The sequence below is a fragment of the Natrix helvetica genome (assembly GCF_964273705.1).
Source record: "Natrix helvetica genome assembly, chromosome: 5".
In the NCBI taxonomy this organism is placed as follows: Eukaryota; Metazoa; Chordata; class Lepidosauria; order Squamata; family Natricidae; genus Natrix; species Natrix helvetica.
The window spans coordinates 79259644-79280914 of record NC_138551.1 but is presented as its reverse complement, the minus strand read 5'-3'; the positions used below and the strand labels follow the sequence as shown (position 1 = coordinate 79280914).

Genomic DNA, 21271 nt, shown 5'->3' with positions numbered 1-21271 from the left:
GACTCTGTACACTGCTTAGAGAGACCTATAAAGCATTGTGAAGTGTCTAAGTACTAGTGCCTGTACTAGAACTTGAGCTAGAGCTAGTGCTGGTGCCATTATGGGCCATCTGCAATGGCAGCCACAGGATCTCAGGAACAGATGTAGTTGCTGTAAGGTTTTCTGTGTGCATCGCCAATCACAGTTTTCCCTGCAGAATCTTAACTGTGCTACTAAATCTACCACTGATATTGTTTTAACAATATTTGTAAACTGCCCAACTGAAAGAATTCTGGTCAATGAATGTTGCATAACAATCCAGCACATTAAATATGTAAGAACATAAGAGGATTGACAGAGCTATAAAGTACTTGTGTATTTGCCTAAAATCATTATAGGAGCCAAGACTATTCTGGTAGTCTATGCAACAACGTTGTCATCAATGTCATCTTACAGAAGCAGGTTGCCCTAACTAGCAGTCTGGCTACTACATTCTGCACCAGTTGCAGCTTCTAAGCTGTGTTCAAAGGCAACCCAATGTACAGTACAGCATACAGTATTGTTTGTCAGGTGACAAAGGGTTCCTGAGCTGTGTAGTGCTGTAACTATTGTGCTGGCTGCTGCTAAGAGAGCACTCCTAAGCGAGGGTTCACATTTGCTTTTTTCTGTGAAGTAGAACTAGGAAGATGCTCAAGTCATGGACCAGCTATTCAGGATGTACCTGGTCCCATCAAGACTAAGTGCCATAATCAAGTGCCATGATTAAAGTTAATGTGTAGGCACAAAGTAGCAATTCTGATTGTTGGTAGGGTCTACTCTAAGCTGCCCCATCTAGACTCCCACAACCTCCTGGAGCCAATTTAAAATTTCACTAACTCTCACCCTGGGATAATAATGTACAGCTGTGCATCATCAGCAGAGAGAAATTCTCATCCTAAACTTACAATTACTCCCAGTTTCAAAATAGGATTGAATAATATAAGTGAGAATCAAAACCTTGCAATATTCCAAACTGGAGCAACAAATTGATTATCAGTTGGAAATACACAAGTAAGAATGAATTTATATATGAATGACCATGAAGTACTGCTTACTACTCCCAGAGCTTGATGCTAGTTTACAAAGATACCATGTGTGATTGTGTTCAATGTCACCAAGGAGTCTAAGAGGATCAGGATATTCCTGCCCCTACCATCCCCTGGAGTCCATTTAAGCTACTTCAGTAACTCCATCCAGCCACCTCACGTTCTGTTGTCCCTTTCTTCTTTTTTGGACTCCTTATCACTTTCTTAATTACGATTCCTAAAGTTGGAGACTAGGCTACAGTTGGAGATTAAGTGAAAGTTCTCAAGTAGAGGTGGATTAAGGAATGGTTCCTTTAAAAGAGAGACCATCAAACCTTTTTCAAGTCAAGTGGAAAAACTCTCTCCCTTAGAGAAACCTTAACTATCTCCTGAATCCAGCTACCCATGCTCCACCAGTTACCTTCAGGAGCCACCCAGCCCACAGAGGCGGAGTTGATGCTACTGAGAAACTCATCCATTATTTGGTTTCACAAGTTCAAAGGATTCTCAGACTGAACCACCCATTATAATACATCATACTGCACTATTATTTGTAGAAAGGTAATAGAATACTCATGCCAAGTATCTATGCCTTTAAAAAACCCCAGCAGAAGCTTACAGTCAAAGCTGAAAACAGTAACAGTTTTGTACTTCCCTCCGCAGAATACAGAGTGAGATTTTCATGACCATTTGAATGACTACATATGAAGTATGTAAGCAATTCATATCTGGAAATATCAGATTAAGACCTACCTTCCTTATGTGGACAGTGTTTCCCATAAGGAATTCTGTTTAGCTGAAGGTAATAACCATCATCAGTTAGAACTTCATACTCTTCACCCGGATATCCCCAATATTGGATGATTTCAGGCTGCAAAAGAAATAGTAAATTCTTGCTCAACATCTAGGTTGTATACCTATGGGATATATCATCTAACCCTAACCTTCCCTAGACAAGAAAACTCTTGTGTTTGGAAAGCTATGTCTTCATAACTGCTCAGTTAAACTGCTATGATGCTCTCTACTCAATGTAGCCTTTGGGGATACCTAGAAATTGCAGCTGGTACAGAATGCATTAGCAAGAATATTGGCAGGGCAGCCCCACCAATGTAGAATTATTCTTATGCCATAATTGCTGCGGTTGCCAGTAGGCTCCTGAATCGAGTTCAAAGTGCTTTACAGCCCTTCAAAGGGATAACCCAAAGACACTGTTGCTCCTCCTTGCCCAAACTGAATCTGCGCCTCTGATTCAGCTGGGTAGAAAATTCTGTCTCCACATCAGGTTAAGCTATGCACAACTTTAGCATATTTAAGTATTTACATTTAGACTTGATATTGCCTTGGAGGTCAATGAAAGTTGAGTTCAATTTTTTAAGGTAGCCATTAAAACAAAACCATTCTTTGTTTAAAAAGACCTGGGCTGGTAGTGTGCTGTAGTGGGGCAATCTTTGTTCTTGTCTTGGTGGAGGAGGAGGAAAGGTGGGGCAGGGGGAGATGAGTCAACCTCCTTGTTTTATGTCAACAACTTACAATTGTCATGAATCCTTGAGGATTCAAATGCCTTCTTCGGAAAGATTCTTCTGAATTTGTAGTCTGCTGGATTAAGCATGCCATTGCCAGAAACAGCCACATCCCAGCTGCGTGGAAAGTGTTAGGGTTAGGGTTACAATTACAATGTTAATGTCTGAAAGTCTTCAGGAATCTGTTTAAGTAGGCATAAGAATACATTCACCTAGCTGTATTGTGTTATTAGCAAAAGAAATTTGGCTGCATTTGCACAGCCTAGATTTACGCTTTTCAGAACTATTCTAGAATATTCACTAGAGCAGAGGACGGCAATCTTAAGCACTCAAATAGCCACAAAAGTCCTAGAAGCCCCCCATTCAATTCTGGAGCTGACCGGAAGTCTGGTTCCCTCCAGCATAGAGTCTCTTCCTGGCACACTGTGTTCCCCTCCCCCAACCAGGGAGTCAGGGAGCCACAGCAGAGGGATGAAAGAGCCACATGTGGCTCCAGAGCCATGGGTTGCCTACCCTGATACTAGAGTAACAATAATATCGTGTTTCCCCGAAAATACGACAGGGTCTTATTTTCTTTTGCCACATGAAATATGGTCTTGGGCTTATTATCAGGGAGGGCTTATTGTTTTGGGGTTGCTGGGTGGCTGCTCCCTTGCGAGCCGATTCCCGAAGATCCGGGCACAGCCTCAGGGGCAAAGCAGCCATGAGGTAACCATGCTCACGAGCAGCCGCCTGGCATATCCCCTCTCCAGCTGGGCAAAGCGCCATTCACTGACCTAGGGGATATCACTAAGGCACCAAGACACGTGGTGCTCTCCCCGCCCTTCAGCTCCTATGGCTTGGCACATTCAGGATACCCCCTAGGTCAGTGCATGGAGCTCTGCCCAGCTGGAGAGGTGGGGCTGTGCGAGCACTTGTTCCACCCCCAGCCTCACCAAGCCCTTGCGCAGCTCTACCAGAGCACCGCCACCGCCCGCCACTGCCTGCCGCCACTGAGCATAACTTCCAAACTCCAAAATTTGGTTGCTGAGTCTTCCAGCATTGGCCGCTCTAGGAGTGCTCTCTATGGTGGGCTGGCTGCCAGAGAGCTGCGCAAGGGCTTGGTGAGGCTGGGGGTGGAACAGGTGCTTGCACAACCCCCCTCTCCAGCCAGGCAGAGCTCCATGCACTGACCTAGGGGGTATTCCGAATGTGTCAAGCTGCGGGAGCTGGGGGGGTGGGCAGAGTGCCACGTGGCTTGGCACCTTAGTGATACCCCCTAGGTCAGTGAATACACTCTGCCCAGCTGGAGAGGGGATTTGCCGTGTGGCTGCTCATGAGCATGGTCACCTCATTGCTGCTTTGCCCCTGAGGCTGTGCCCGGCTCTTTGGGAGCCCGCTTGCAAAGGAGCAACTCCCCCCTCCAGCCAGGCAGAACACCACTTGCCAACCTAGTGGTATCCCGAAGGCAGCAAGCAACGTGAGTGCTTTTCCCTCCCTCCCGGCTCCTGCCGCTTGGCGCCTTCAGGATATCGCTAGGTCAGCGAGCGGTACTTTGGCTGGCCAGAGGGGGGGTTGTCCAGGGGGTTTATTTTCAGGGGTGGGCTTATATTTTTGCACACACGAAAAATGTGGCAAGGCGTTAGTTTCGGGACAGGTCGTATTTTCGGGGAAACATGGTAAAAATAGATTTTTAAAAAGAAAATATATATTTACAGTCCAAACATAATTTAGAGGTATTTTAGAAAAGATCATTAGGATAAATGGAAAAGAAGCCAAAGAAAAAACCTTGGTTTTGATACCTTCAAACTCTTGAATACATCAGAATGTGGAAAAGAACAACACACACCCCAATACATTTTCCATTACATTGGAAAAGAGGAGAGGCATATTTTGGCTGTCCTAGCTTTTGGAAGTATTGGTTGGAATACTTGGAAGTATTAGTTATCATTCTGAGGCCTGGACCTGCATCATATTCCATGATTCCCAGCCAGCATTATTAATCACTCCTGTCCTTATAATAAAAATAACTTAAATTCTATTGTACTTACCTCTTAATTTATCACTCCAGAGAGCTTGAGTACTGAACAAATGCTGCATAAGGTTTAACCAAATGTACCTAAGTACAAGTAAGGCAGTGAATCTATGCTATTTCAAATGATGATGCAGGAATGAATTTGCTTAGACATTCTACATGTCCTCAGGTAAATGTGCCCCAAGTTTAATTTCTGAAATGTTCTGTTTTGCCTGACTCAGCTTTAAATTAATGTTCATAATAGACGACTTCTGAGATCACAGAGTTTTCTTATCCAAGAAGCTTCTTCATCTCTTCAGAGAGAAACCAGACAGCCCAGTTGGCTCTTGAAAAAGCACTTTTTGGGACATTTGTATAAAGTATGTAGGGAAAAGTCCAACTAGCATCAATGCTTAGCATTGAAGTAATGTTTATAATAGACTTCTTCTGAGATCACATTTTTTTAGAGAGAGAGGCTTTGCAGTCCCAAGATGGATGGGGCTGGATGAAAGAGATTTGGGGTAGCTATACCCTAGAACCATGATGGTGAACCTATGGCATGCTGTCCAGCTGGTCTTCATGGGCGCCAGAACGCTGGAGTGCCTGAGTGCCAGAAAATACCTAGTAGATTAGAAAGTTATGGCTTTTGTTTGGCAAAATCCTGGCTTAAGCAAATAAAGGATTGAACTTAATTGGATTTCAATGCGTTGTCTCTGGGCTTGAATGAAAAAGTTACATTTCAGTTAAATCCTATTGATGCCAATTGGTTTATTGAAATATACTGTAGTTAAGTCTGGATTCCAGCCTGTTTCTCATAGTAAACCAATTGTGTACAATGGTTTGTCCTATAATTGTCAGATTTTCCCACTTCTCTCCTTAAAAAGAAACATGTTTGTTATAACTCAAAGAAAACTAGGACTGTCTGGAAGGTGAGCTGTATACAAAACAGCACTATCTATATACAGTATGTCTATGGAGATTCTCAAGTCATCCAGGACATGAATGTTCCAAAGGTGATTTTTCAAGAGGCAATTGGACTTTCTGGTTTTTCTTTAAAGACATTTCGCTTCTCAATCAAGAAGCTTTTTCAGCTCTGAAGAGCTCTGAAGAGCTTTTTTTTTTTTGTATATGTTTTATTTGTAATTTTCCTTTAACCTCCATACATATTTTGAAGACAGTGTATTGACTGGGTCAATATATTTTTTACACAATGCTAACAATAATACAATTAGGTATACATAATACTAACCTTCCAATTCCTGCTGCTAACCTGCACATTGTACATATAAGTTTCAATAACATTCCTTCATGCGGTATATTTATTATCCCCTTTAAATCATTAGTATTTTAATATTTTTAAAATTACTCAATTTTCTAGTAAATCCAATATCCCAATTGCTTAAAAACACCAATGAAACCATTCATTAACCAAATTTAATCAATCCTGGGATTATATCGCCAATCCCCATACATTATAAATTTCAGTATATTTCTACACACCGATAACAACAACAATAACAACAATAATAATAATAGGGCTCAGCTCCCTCTGCTAGGCAACCAGGGCATGGAGCTGACAAGCTACTGGAAGAAAAAGTTAAAAAGCGAAAAATCTGGACTATCTCTATTATGGAAGCTTACTATCAGTCTGAGCCAGAGAAACATGGATTTCAAAAACGAATGTATCAGATTTGTGATACAATTGAATAATAATAATAATAATAATAATAATAATAATAATAATAATAATAATAATAATAATAATACAGACAAAACAAGAATACAGAAAAGATGTGATAAAATCAAGAATGGAGAATTGGCAGAACAAAGCATTACATGGTCAATTTCTGGAAAAAATAAAAGATAAAGTGGACAGTGAAAAAACTTGGTTATGGTTAAGAACAGGTACAGCTTAAGACCCACCTTTTCCAAGTAGCTGGCCTGGCTCAACCATAGTTTTATCATATCGCTCCTGACGGGTTTTTTAATGGTGTATTTTGTATTTTAACTGAGGGGATTTTAAATTGGAATTTTAATTCTGTTTTTATTCATCTGTTTACCTCCTCCATGTATATGCATATGTATATGTTTATGTACTCTTTATATTTGTATATTCTATGTGTTTTAATTGTACGCCGCCCCGAGTCCTTCTGAGAGGGTGCGGCTAATCAAATAAAAATTTGATTTGATTTGATTTGAGGTACATTAAAGAAAGAAACCCCTTAGAGGCTTCTTAGGAATGGGGTGTGGTCCACAGTATGCAGTTTAAGGTTAAAGTTATGGGGGTTTGAAGATGTAACAACAGAGTCAGGTAGTGCATTCCAGACATTGACCACTCTGTTGCTGAAGTCATATTTTCTGAAATCGAGTTTGGAACAGTTTACCTTGAGTTTGTATCTATTGTTTGCCCGTGTATTATTGCGGTTGTAGCTGAAGTAGTCATTGACATGGATGCTGTAGAAGACAATTTTGTATACTATGCTTAGGTCAGACCATAATTGGCATAATTCTAGGTTGTCCAAGCCCAAACTTTCAATCCTGGTGGCATAAGGTATCTATTGTGAGCAGAGGAGTGGAGTACTTTTCTTGTGAAATATGTTCCAGCATAACTCTTGAATGCCTTGAGCAATTTCAACCAAACCTGGTACTCAGATGACTTACTCTCTGGAAACAAATACTGTGAGGGTAAGACGCCCCTAACATCTCTCGGTGTGCGTGTTTGTGTATGTCTCTGTGTGTGTGTGTGTTCCAGCATAACTCTGGAATGCCTGGGCTGCTAAAATGAAAAGGAATCAATTATATCTATAGTAAATTTTTTGTCTTCACACTATAGGTATAATTCATTCATTTTCCTGTCTAATACAGCATTAGGATAAATAAATATCCAGGCAACGCTGGGTTATCAGCTAGTATTAAATAATTATCACTTTACTCAGGTTCTCATATTGTCATGCTCTCTTTCCTCCAGTAGATGGCTCCCCTATTCCCAATTCCAGCATTAAACAGCGTCAAATAGCTGATTGTCAAACCAATAGAAGGGGATTAAAAGTAAAAATAAAAGGCAATTTCTCCCAATAATAAACTTTTTAAATAGTTGTTAATTTGTTCTAGGTTTTCTATGTTTTAAATCTTCTGTTAAACATTTCTTTCACCTTTGGTTCTTTCATCTTTCTCCCTATATCCAATCACCACTTTTTTGCTATTTGGAGATTATTCTTGAATTTTTAAAACTTGTGTTGGATCTCTAGCATAAAAGTTGGAAGTTTTCTCACCCAGTTCCAATGCTCTGTCATCGCACTCTCCAGCACAAATCTTATTGTCCCAGTTGTCACAGCTTGTGACATGCCAAAATGGCCATCGTCCCTGCTGCCGTTCAAGAGAGCTTTCTTCTGACCTAACAAGGAAATTGTGATTTTCCTCCTGGTCCTCATGAACCTCTCCTTCACCATCCCTCCAGAGTAGATAGGGCCCCGTTGGGTCTCCAGGCTGTTGCGGCTGTTTTTCATGAAGCTTGGCAGAGCTCCACTATTTTCAACCATTCCAACCACGATGCCAACTGGAATTCTCACTCTCTCATACTTTAAATGGTCTACTAGGACATTTAGATTTCTCTCACAGTTACTACAATAGAGCCAGGCACCACCTATTCTATATCTGTACATTTCATTTTTCTTGAAGGCAAAGTAAACTATGTCCTTATCCATTATTCAGTCACTTTTATCAAGGGTTGTCTGGCATGGTCTGTTTACAACAAACCCATGCTGGCTTCTATTAATTGTCTTGTTCATTTCTAGGCATTCGCAAATGCACTGCTTATCTCTTCCAGGATTTCCCCAGGAATTGATGTCAGGCTGATTGGTCTGTAGTTTCTTGGATCACCTTTGCTTTTGGATTCCACAGTTAACTAACTATTGCTACACAAGCTGCACCTGTTTCATATGTACGTATGTCTGAATTAAAAATGGATGTACAAGTGCATGTGTACCAACACAATTCTGCTTTCATAATTTGCTCCATTGCCGTACATCCTCTCCACTGCTTGCAAGCAGATGCCTTTGGTTTTATTGATTCAGAACAATAAGTACAGAAATAGATAAAAAATAACACAGTTGAAAATGGTAAAATGTTAGTCTATAGAGTATTATAAAAAGTCTTAGGATATAATCATTAAAATATAGAATCATGGATTACAAGGCATAACAATATTAACAAAGTTCTAGTGCAGAGAATTTGAATTTAAAAATGCCTCATATTGTTCACTGTTGTGGCCCAGCAGGATCTGGTTGAGCTGCTGATGGACTCGGATAGCGAGGAACCATATGAGTCTGCCCTGGATGATGTGGAGGACCCTGTGCAGAATTCAGATTCAGAACAGGGACCAGAGAGGCTGGTTGGCCACCAGGAGGCGCCTGAGGCATGGAGCAGTGGGGAGGATCAAAGGCAGTTTGTCCCTGATGCTAGATTGAGAAGCTGAGAAACGGAAGCAGCAACTCCATAGGCAGACTTACAGAGGATGATTAAGCACAGGTGGTTGTGGATTGGCCCCTCCCAAGAGAGATTATAGGTGAGGCGTTGGGAGGGGACATTTGCAGGAAACAACCATTCAAATTAGTAGTTAAGAAAATCTATCTGTGTATTCTAGCCATGACTGTTCGTTTGGACTATCTGCGTTGCTTCATTTGAATTACCTGGGTTGCTGCAGAGCTACTCTATTGAACGTGAGTTGTCTGAGCCCTCAGCCAAAGGATTCGTTATCTCAGTAATTAAATAGTGGCAAACAGCCAAGCTTGTGTTTTAGTTTATTCACAGGCATGGAGGGGGGTCAGAACAGTTCACTATCTATATTGGCAATATAATTCATCTTTCTTAATAAAATACGCCAAAGCAGTCTAAAACAACTTTCTTATACCATCCATGTTTAAACTACTCCATTTAACTAGAATAATATTTGTGTCTCAAATATCTTTACCAGAGGTGGTATTTAGCCAGCTTGGGCCGGTTCGCCTGAATGGGAAATTCGATTTTGCCACAACTGTGGCAAAAGTCTTAAAACTCATTAACAACTGTCTTGCTTAGCAATGAACGTTTTGGGCTCAGCTGTGGTTTTAGGTTAAGGACTACCTTTAAGTGATTTCCCCTTATTTAAATTCCTGCACTCTAATCAAGGATCAAGATAAATTTATTTCTCTAAAAGTAGCATTCTTACATGTGTAAGCTTTGCACACAGACATTTGCTAATAGTTCTTGTTGTTAAGGGATTATTTTGAGTTGCTCATTTTATTGATTATATTCTACTATTATATTTTATTCAACTGAATAAAATTCTTTCGGTTTTAGAATAATAAAAGAAACCTAGGTTATGAATCTATTTTCCTACAATAAATGTTTTGGCTTAGCCACGTTGAGTATAGCAGGAAAAAAAATCATTTGATGGGGGGAATCAGATATAAAGTAAAATATCACTAAAGATGCTATATATACACGAGAACTTTGATAATACATAAGCTACCCTCCTCAAGAACCATTGATTTTCCTGAATTTCTGTAGAATAAGCAAAGTAATGAACTAAACAAAATATAGAAACCCTGAAGTGCCCACTGTAATTTTGGTAATTATGTAAAGGTTATGTATAATTATGTTTCTTTAATAATCCCAATTAATTAAAAAGCTAGATTCTAAGACTTCAAGAAACAGGCAACTGGTTGACCTAGGTAATTCCAGTCATTAGATGCGTAACTGAAATAGTGGATTGAACTCAAGGAGAACTAAAAGACCTGAATAGAAAGACAGCAAAATAATGACAATGAAACATGTCCTTCATCCACACGGTGACATTGGCAGACTCTTCTTACTAAGGTAGGTAAGTCCTGCCTCACACATTTTGCCATTTGGAATAGCTTTCTCGGGCATTTTGACTGTACCCTTCCCACGGTCTGGTTCCTGAGACCATGTCATGAAGGGTTTTAAAGGTGATAAGAACTTGGTGTTTTGTCCAGAGGCTCCAACCCTGATATTAATCCTTATACTTCTGCATCAATTCAAGCACATCGGGATAGAAGCGTTGTGGTGCATCCAGACCCAAGGCAGGATCAAAATGTGTCCAGTCTGGAATATCCTTATAGAAAACTAAATGAGGGATTTAAGGAAGCAATGCTTTACTATTCTTTGGGGTTGTATTAACATCCTTTCCTCCACTCCACATGGCTACTGGCACACTAACATCTTCTATTTTATAAAATTGAGGTGTTGTCTGTGGATGAAAAAAAAAAGAGACAGAGAGAAAGAATGTGATCTGGAAATCACCCTCAGGGTGCAGAGAAGTTGCTTAATTGATTCATGAAACTTTGACAGCTGCCTAAATCCATAGTGTAGGCAGCTGTTAGAATTAGCTGTCAAGTACAACAAGACTATGACAGATAGTTGACTTTTGGCATTGAAAAGGGAGGACAGTAAGAGGTCTCTGCCATGTGAATACACAATTAACTGTTCTGACCCAGCCTTCACAAGTAGTGATAAGATGTTTACTCACAAGTAAAATAAACCTTTTTTTGATAACAAGACAGTAACGGTCTTTTATTCACAGGGATAAACAAAAAAATCAAATTGTAAGTAGTCCCAACAAACCTGGGTTTCTCCAAGAAATCCAAATTTCTTGTTGTACACTAGAAACAAACCCTAAACCTAACCCACTCCCAAACCCCTCCTATTTATTTCCCAGCCAGGAAGGGGCTGGCTATCATCTGCATCTGTTTCTCCCTGAGAGCTGGCTTATTGCTTTCCATTGCTCTCCTCTCCTTTCCTCTCTGTGCATACGTGCATCTGGGATGGGCCCCATCTGTTCCTCCCGCTCACTCTGCTCAGACCTTGAAGACAGCTGCCTCTCCACCTAGGGGAGGATGGAAGTCCCTGCCTCTGCCTCTGATGCTGTTTCCTTATCAGAGTCTCCCAAAGGCTCCGAAGCTGGTCCAGGCTTCCCCTCCACCTCCTCCTTGTCTGGCTCTGCAACTAGCTCAGATACAGCACAATAACCACAATAACTCTTCTCAAGTCCAAAGAAGGGCAGGAAGAAAAAGAAGAAGAAAATTTTCACTGGCATTGAGATAAAGGAAGGAAGAGCAAACCTAGGGTCTGAGGCAGCTTCTCCTAAACAGAAGTGGTCAAAGTGAGAACTTGGACTCTACCGTGAGACTCAGTAGAAGGTAATATTTTCAGAAAGATAGATAACCATAATACTTTTTCTTATCATGTTGCATACTTCTATATTCTTATTACCATAGTCATAATATTTAAATTCCGCAGAAATTAGAATCTGAAAGCAAATAAAAATATTATTCACAATTTAAAAAATTAGTATGGAAATCTTAATTTTAAAAACAATGAACAAGACAGAAGTATAGAAGTACACATGTTTATAATCTGCAAATTTATAGAAAGAAAGAAAAACTTAACTATTTTACTATTTTCAATTTGTTTTTTTTAATTAAATAAGGTAAGTAGCACCAATAAACTTTAAAACATTATACTTGTAAAACTCATAAAGGAAACTAACCCAAATATAATGCGAAGTAGTAAATCAAAAAGAAAATCTTTAAGAAATAAGAAATACCTTAGACTGGTACTGAAATATGGGCACCAGGTATAGTGGAATAAGAATGTCAGGAAACATTTTGCAAATGTATTGTTATTGCTAAAATCAGAAAATGGAGTCATATGGTTTTAAGTAGCAGAGATTTAATACATTCATTTGTATCTATCAAATTTATGCAGGTGTTCATTTCACAAATGTAATTGTCCAGTGTACAATATAAACATGTCTTAAAACAACTAGGAAAAACAAAAAAATGGGGTTATAACCCAGGAAAATGTTTAAGAACTTAGACATAACAGAGACGCATATACTAGTACATGGATTTCCATTTCTGAGTATATTTTAATTCTTAAATGCATTAGTGTAGTGGTTCTCAACCTGTGGGTCGGGACCCCTTTGGGGGACGAACAACCCTTTTACAGGGGTCGCCTAAGACCATCGGAAAACACATATTTTTGAAAAAATACAGAAAACATAAAATAATGTTATGGTTGGAGGTCACCACAACATGAAGAACTGTATTACAGGGTCGCAGCATTAGGAAGGTTGAGACCCACTGCATTAGTGTCTTCTCTGATTGCATTATTATATATACAACAATCTGAAATAATAACTAGCAGTTGTTTAGCTAGTGTTGACCTTCATGCACATCAATTTCTTCCCAAGGTCCTAGCATTTTATGAATGATATCTTCCAGGACCTCTTGGACCAGTTTGTCGTTATTTACCTGGATGACATTTTGATTTACTCGGCTTCTCGGGAGGGTCATCAGCAGCACTTACGGCTGGTCCTACAACCACTCCGGAAGCATCGTTTGTATGCGAAGTTGGAGAAATGTCAGTTCTGGCAGACTAATATCAAGTTCCTGGGGCACTGTATCTCCCCTGAAGGAATTGCGATGGAGCCGGGCAAGGGAGAGTCTTTGCGCAGTTGGCAACCTCCTCGGCGAGCGAAAGATGTCCAACGACTCCTAGGGTTTGCCAACTACTACCGGACCTTCATCCCAAGCTTTGTTTTCCTGACCGCGCCCCTCACTAGGCTCCTGCAGAAGAAAGTGCCATTTTGCTGGGGGCCTACGGAGCAACACGCGTTCGACTTAGTCTTACTCATAAAAGAGGCACTCTAACAAGTGACTATTTAGTTGATACGATGGAATGTGCACTTCAAGGAGCAGTGGAGAAAATTTTGGGCAACACAGAGGTTTCCTAGAGAGAGACTTGAATTAAGAGATTGTGCAGTTCTGAACTGGATTGGGCAGGAAGGTAGCCACACTCTGGAATAGACCTAATGGATTAGAAGGTTATGATTTTAGTTTGGCAAGATTCTGTCTATTAGGTAGAAGCAACTAAAGGATTGGATTGGATTGGATTTGTTTTAACATGACTGTACACCGCCCCGAATCCTGTTTATGAAAGGGCGCGGTTTAAAAATTTAATTAAATAAATAAAATAATTGGTTTTTGCTGTGTTGGCTCTGGACTTGGATCAGATGGTTACATTTAAATTAAATCTCATTTCAATTAATAGGATTAAATAACCTTAATCACAATTAAGTCTGGATCCAGTCTGTTTCTCATAGTAAATAATTAGTGCATAATGGTTTGTCCCACAATTTGGCAGATTTCCTCACTCCATATACACACATCCTTTTAAGGAAAATTTGGTTGCTAATAGTGGGCAAAAAATGAGCATTGTTTAGAGAGTGAGTTGTATACAAAATATCACCTAAATGGGGATTTATACTGTGTTTAGAATCTACCCCCCCCCCCCATTTTTCATATTGAGTTCTTTCTCACTCAGATGCTTGGTAGCTCCTCAGTGGCTTAATGACGCTGGGGACAGACTTGGCTCCAGCGATCCGAGTGTAAGCACTGTGTGGCGGGGTGAGCTTCCATCACTCGCCTCAGCTTCTGCCCACCTAGCAGTTCGAAAGAATGTTCTGTGTGAATTGATAAATATGTACCACTTTGGTGGAGTGATGTGCCACAGCTTTGTTGAGCAGATGGTTAGAATCCTTCCGATGCTGAAACTTCCCAATTGTGATGCCTGTTTACAAGGCAGCTTTGGTGGAGGGAGATGGCCTCAGATGACACTGCAGGAATGTCACTCATCTTTCTTTCTGGTGCGGAGCTAGCTCGCCTTCCTGTGGCACATCTTGGGAAGCATGTGAGCATGAACCAAAAGGGCTAATAAACAGGCAGCAGAACCAGTGCTGAAATTCAATGTTTTTTTACTACCGGTTCTGTGGGCATGGCTTGGTGGGCGGGGCAGGGGAAGGATATGGCAAAATATCCATTCCCACCCCAATCCTGGGGAAGGATACTGCAAAAACCCCACCCTGGAGCCAGCCAGAGGTGGTATTAGCCAGTTCTCTGAACTACTCAAAATTTCTGCTACTGGTTCTCTAGAACCTGTCAGAACCTGCTGAATTTCACCCCTGAGCAGAACTACTGCTTTTAATTAGCATTGTAGCCCCCTAGATAGCACAATATTGCAGTGCATTAAATAAATAAAGATTTCACTCAGACTATCTATGTAGAAGAAAAATATAAGTAACATATTGAATCTAAGAATCTGTGCTATTATATTATTTAGAGCCAAGCTGAACAAATTTACTTAGACATGTCAAGTAAATCTGCACTTAAATTTAATTCCTCAAATTATGCAGCCAACTGCAGAAAGCAAAAGATAGGATCTAGGAACACAAAATATGCTGCACAATTGCCTGTGGTTGTTCATTATTTATAAGAAGAAAAGCATTTGGCCATGAAACAGCGCTGACAAGAAATGACACTTGTTTATGGAATTTATAACTTTCCAAAATTGACATTCTAAGTGCCTTTCATTTTTACTCTGAAATTAAAAAAAAATGATTCAGTCCTTAAACTTACACATGCTTACACCCAATGTAATGAAAGATTAATTGTCCTTGTAAAGATTCCCAATAGTCAAAAAGCAGTAATTTCCAGAAGTGATTAACAAAGCATGTGAAAACAATGTCCTTTTGAAGATTCAAAATTGCTGTGGCATACTAAGTTCTCTCAGCTTCCAGAGTTCCAAACCCACCACAGGCTACAGTTTGGTTTCCTGTAGGGAGTCTCTGTTTGGAACTCTTGAAAATAATTCCAGGTCCTCCAATTTATCTGGAGATAAATTCCAAGAGGCCAATCCATTCATCTGCTTCTTATTCTGCCAGGGTCTACTTAAACTAGAGCTCTATTTATTCCACCATTGCTTCCTCAGAAGTTCACAGCAAAAGTGAGTTGCTTAGTGTTCGGCCCGGTTCCGCTGAACCAGTAGTGGAATTTAGGCCTGGGTCATAGAACAGGCAGCAACCCAGGCTGGCCACGCCCCCGAACTGGTTCCCTTGTTGCTGCCGCCGGCATGTTGTTAAGTAGTGCGTGCACGTGCGCAGTTCACTGTAAATAGTTTTGCGCATGCACGAAGAACAATTTACATTGAACTGTGCACACACGTGCAGCACACACGAAGCAACAAGTAGTAAAGCCGGGAGCAAACCACCTCTGGTTCACAGCATAATATTTTGCAATGCATACATAAGCCAAGGTGGAAATTGAGAAAATGTTCTTGATTCCTAATGTAGCCATACTTGTTGATAGCATCTTAGGGGCAAACAATTCTCCTGAGAAGTCAACGGGACAAGGAAGAATCACAGAATCAGCTGAAATCCCAAAGAAATCCTGAATGACCATCACTGTAGATGTTTCTCAACCAAGAATAGGAAAATGAATAAATAATAAACTAATTCGTAAATAACGTTGGCTATTTGAATGGGAGAAGAAAAAAAGATTTCAGGCGTGCATAGAAAGAAGTCACAGTACATTATCCACTGTTGCTGGGAAATTTGAAGAATTATTTACATTACTTGCAAAAAAAAAAACAACCCTCAACTTTGGGGAAATGTGAAAAGTCAGCCATTCTGAAGAATGATTGTATTTGCCCCACAGAGGCATAAACCCAGGAAACCTAAAGCAGCAAATTCAAAATAAAAACATTAAAACATGCCAGCTGGCTTTCAATCAGAATCATAAAGATGGAACAGGTGTGTCAAGAGTAGTAAGTTGGAACTGCTACTCCTCCTCTACCTCCAGCAATATGCGGTCAATGAAAGCACTAATAAACTGCTGCTGAAGCAGCTGGTATTTTACAGGTGAGAGAACCACTTTTCAGAAGTGGTTCTCTCACCATCAATCAAAGTATAACACATATTTGTTTTACCTGTCATGCAGTCTGTGCCTCCCCAACAAACTGGATGAAATCCCACATATAGAACCAAATGTCCTCCTTATATTTCAGTGCCATCATCATGAATGATGTGTAGTTAAGTTACTGTGAAAGTCCGAAATCTGGTGAATGTCGACATTCACCGGTGAATGTCGACATTCACCGGTGAATGTCGACATTCACATAGTCGCTTGGTGTATGTGCGAAATATTTGCTAAATACCCTTATCCTCTCGACACCCTTACCCTAATACCCTTACCCTAATACCTCGGCTCCTCGCTTCCTTTTAAGCGTCTTCTATTCGCGGACTTTTTTAAAAAAAAACCTGCGATCCTGCGCGGTTAGAACGAGTAGTTTCCAGGACCGCGAATTGAAAAGCAAAAGTAAAGCTGACTCGTTATATATATGTTACCGTGAAAGACCGAAATTGGTATGTGTCGACATTCACCGGTGAATGTCGACATTTACCAACATTCACTGGTGAATGTCGACATTCACCAATTTCGGTCTTTCACGGTGACAGTTATCTACAGTAGAGAGCTGGATGCTGATTATTACATTTTAGATCTTGTACAATATCAGGACCTCTTCAGTAACACATTAAGGTCAACTGGATGGCTAATGTGGTTTTAATGGTTTAAGTTTTTAATTTTTATAAATTTGTACAGGGGATATTTAATTCAATTTTTAATTATGTATATTATCGAGTGTATGGTTTTTAAATTTGTACCTGTACACCGCCCCAAGTCCCTTCGGGGAGAGGGGGCGGTCTAGAAGTTTAATAAATTAAATTAATTAATTAAAATTAATCACGGGTAAGCAAAATTCTTCCATCTTTTTAACAAAGGTGATAGTAAAGGAGTCTTGCAATAGGATCAATAGCATTTTAAGAGTTTATACTTTAACCTACTCTAATGAAAAACGTTTTCCATACGTTTACCTAGTCCAACTAAACTATACATTGTAATGGTAGTTTTAATATGTTACACAAAATAAACATTTTACTCTACGTTTGGTCAACATAGTATTATTGCCAAAATTTTGGATGTCTAATTTTGATATTAATAATTTTCAAAGTCCTACATATATTTAAACATGGATAAATCAAGAATTTAAGGCAGTAATAATTCAGTTTTATATATGATTTAACACAGAGCCACAATGTTGCTGTTTCAGTCTGTAACATCTTTGCTCCAACAAATGGATGTATCAGAACAATGCAGAAGAGGAAGACATTTGAATCCTCAATGATTTATGACCAAGGTAAGTTATTTATTTGGATGTGCTTGGAGACAGCACACTGCATCCTTTGCTAAACCAATTCTTACCAACTTTTAAAAAATTGGCTCTTAAGAACAAATGCTTTTACAGTGGGATCTCTTTGCTTGCTTATAGTAGCTCAGATGAACTGGCTATTAATACCCTGGTCTCCTCAATTAGATATGAGCTCCATAAACTCAAGTCAGCATATGCATACAGTGGCGTTAAGGAAGTGGCCAGAATGTAAATGCTGACATTAATCAAACTTGCAGAAACCTAATCTTCATTAGTGGATGCTGGTGATAAAGAACAACTCCTTGAAAAGAATTAGAATCCTGGGTGGAAAACATACCTTTGGAATGTTGTAGGCCTGGTATATATACTCACTTCTGGTGGACTATCCCTGTTCTGTGGCTAATGAAGTAGCTTGGCTTCAGCTTATTTCAGATTATATTTTCTGGCCTGAAGAGAATCAAAAGGGAGTAGCACATGATTTCTTGAGCTGCATGATGAGCATAACTTGATTATCTGGAAGTGACACCACTACTGGAACTTGGACTACAAAACAGATCTTAGCTCTAGTTTTTGTAACAGGGATCACTGCCGTAGTATAGTCATTGCTCCCCTAAAATATTTTCCATCTTGTCTCTTACTTAGTCCATCACCTGATTGGAATATCAGAGCAAAGCACCAAAGATTATTATAGTCAGAATAGACTTTGAGTATAATGTAGACTTATTTATGGCTACCAATCTCAACTGCAAACTTGGGAGTAACCACTAGATGGACACTTTGTTTCACAGATTTTATTTTTTGTCATAACAGCTTCATCGAACCCCATTAATAAAGTAGACAAACTGTTAACTATTGGGTCATCATTTCAGAGATGTATCTCTACCTAAACCGAGAAACAGAATGACCAAGGCAAAAAAAAAACAAAAAAAAAACCAGTGGGAATAACTTCCATCTTTTTGCACCTGACTGCCCTTTGGTGGCCAATGGTAGGGCTGGTCTACCCAGTCCCCAGAGGACTAGGGTGGCAGCAAGGTACTTGATTTCCCAAAGCTGAAGGAGGGGTCAGTTTACTAAACCCTGAACGGTAGTGCAGTAGCATGGTAGCAAGTAGCATTAAACAAAACACAGAAAAAGACTACAAAATAGTAATTGAAATAAGTATAAACCATGCAGATAAAAGCAAGAGAAAGCAACTTGAATTAGTTCAACATCATTCATTAAACCTCTTCAATGCTTTCTATCCCTGGAAAACATCCTTGCTTCAACCATGATATATGTTTTAATGGATGCAGAGGGAAAGAGAAGGGCCTTGAAGGACAAAAAGAAGAAATACCACCAAAGCAATGGTCAGATAAAAGGGGACCTGAGATAGGGAAAAGAAAACAATGTGAATAATCATCACCATACTTATCTTACCCTAAGATAAAAGGAGGGGGGATGAAGTACATAGTGATTTGGACATTTCTGTTATTGTAGCTTTCTAATAAAAATGGTACTGACCTACATCCTGTTGGTTTTCTAGTCTGATCTGTATTTAAGGGTTGACAACCTACTAAAGAAACTTTGATTTACACCAATGGATTTCTGTAAAAAAATGCAAGCAACCAAGGGAGTGAACCAGAGAAATAATAGAAAACTTGAAATATTACTTTAATGTTGGAAAATACGCAAAGGATATGCCTAATTGGATTTTTAACAACCTCAATTTAAAAATCTAGATTCTTTCAAGATACAGGTAAGTGGCTGAGATATCGTTTTCCCCAGGAACTCCAACCCCGATATTAATCCTTGTACTTCTGCATCAATTCAAGCACATTGGGGCATCCAATGCTCCATTGAAGCATTGTGGGGCATCCAGACCCCAGATTGTAACAAACTGTGCCCAGACTTGAATATCCTTATAGAAAACTAAATGAGGGATTCGAGTAAGCAGTGATTCAATATCACATTTGGTTGTAGGCTGGGGTGGGTTCCGGCTTCTCTTACTGCCGGTTTGCTCAGGGATGTGCTTCGGGTGTGTGCACTACACGCACATTCGCAGAAGCAAAAAACAAGATGGCTGCGTCTATGGCACCACTGATAGATCCAGTTTGGGAATGTATCCGGCCGAGTTATTACCTACTCGGCCAAACCAGTCCGAACCAGTAGGAACCCACCTCTGGTTGTAGCAATATCTTTTCCTGCACTCCACATGGCTACCAGCACAGTAACATCTTCTATTTTATAAAATGGAGGTTTTGGCTGTGGATGAAAAGAGAATGGAAATAAAGAATGTGATTTGGGACTCACTGTCAGTATGCAGAGAAGTTGCCTAATGGATTCAAGGAATGTTTACAGTTATTTAAACCCTTATGTAGGTATCTGTCATATGTATCACAACAGGGCTATGACAAGTCCATGACCTACTACAATCTAGTGGAATCCAAAAAGGTGGAAGCCAGCAAAGGAATTTCATTAATAGCTTTGTTTAATAGCCAATAGCTATTAATGGAAAAAGCTTTCCTTTCCTTCCTTCTATGGGTTCTATGTAATCAAATGAGTTTTAAGAAAAGCTAGCATCCAAAATTAAGACACCGCTATCTAATTGAAAGAGTACAGAGGTAGGAAAGGGGTCATCAATCAATCAGACAATAAATGTTATGCTGTTACTAATTGAGCCATAGAAAATCTCTGCCTCTCTTTAAGGATACAATTAAACAAAAGACAAACTTTCATTATCTAGGTGTATGTTGCTTTGACTTTAGAGACTTGTTTCACATTAGAATAATATGAAGCTACGAGGATATCATTGTTCCTAGTTATAGAAATATAACATCAATAAGAAGAATAGCAATAGCACTTAGACTTATATACTGCTTCACAGTGCTTTACAGCCCTCTCTAAGTGGTTTACAGAGTCAGCATCTTGCCCCCAACAATCTGGGCCTTCATTTTACAATGTTTGGACTGGAGTATTTTCAGCCAAAGATTGTTATGGGTTTGTGGAAGAGCTTTTCTCCAGGCCATAGAGTTGAAAGGGACATTGGGAGCACAGTTGGTGTTAATAAAGGGACTCATGCCAGTTTTCTGGCTGTGTTGCCTTTGTGCCATGCCCTGGGTCATCACAACTGTTTTTTTTCCAAAAGGCATCTTCCAAAAGGTATCTTGTTGTTGTGTAGATTTTAGTCCAATATCTTTTAGCTTCTACACATGTCCACCACATATGGTAATATGAACCTGGTATCTGATGACATTTCCAACATTTTTCTGATTTGTCCTTGAACATTCTTGCTATTCTCGTCGGGTGTAAATGCCACCTGTAAAACATCTTATACAAGTTTTCTTTATATGCTGTTGACATTGTCATTTTATAATTGTGTAACCATAATTTTTGCCATTTCTCTAAATCAATTCCATGACCAAAATCCCCCCCCCAAGTAATCATAGATTCTTTAATTTGTTCTTCTTCTAGTTTAACCTCTAATAAGTATCTATATAATTTTTAATCACCTTTTCATCAGTATTTGTCAGAATTTTATCCAAGTCAATCATTTTATATTATTGATATTATTGAGATAAACACTGGCCACCATGACAAGAGCACTCATTCCACCCATCATTCTCAGGATT

At 39.6% G+C, this 21271-nt stretch overlaps 1 protein-coding gene across 1 annotated transcript in view; it reads right to left on the bottom strand.

Moving 5' to 3' along the window:
• The window catches only part of LOC309393520 (putative lysosomal acid lipase/cholesteryl ester hydrolase), a 31130-nt gene extending 26491 nt beyond the window's left edge, over positions 1-4639 (bottom strand). The window contains exons 1-3 of the mRNA XM_081955831.1: positions 4594-4639; positions 2574-2680; positions 1797-1914 (exon numbers count right to left, since the gene is read on the bottom strand). Coding sequence (XP_081811957.1) covers positions 1797-1914; positions 2574-2675 — 220 coding nt within the window. The 5' untranslated portion in view covers positions 2676-2680; positions 4594-4639. The remainder of the gene's footprint in view (positions 1-1796; positions 1915-2573; positions 2681-4593) is intronic.
• Between the last annotated feature and the right edge of the window lie 16632 nt (positions 4640-21271).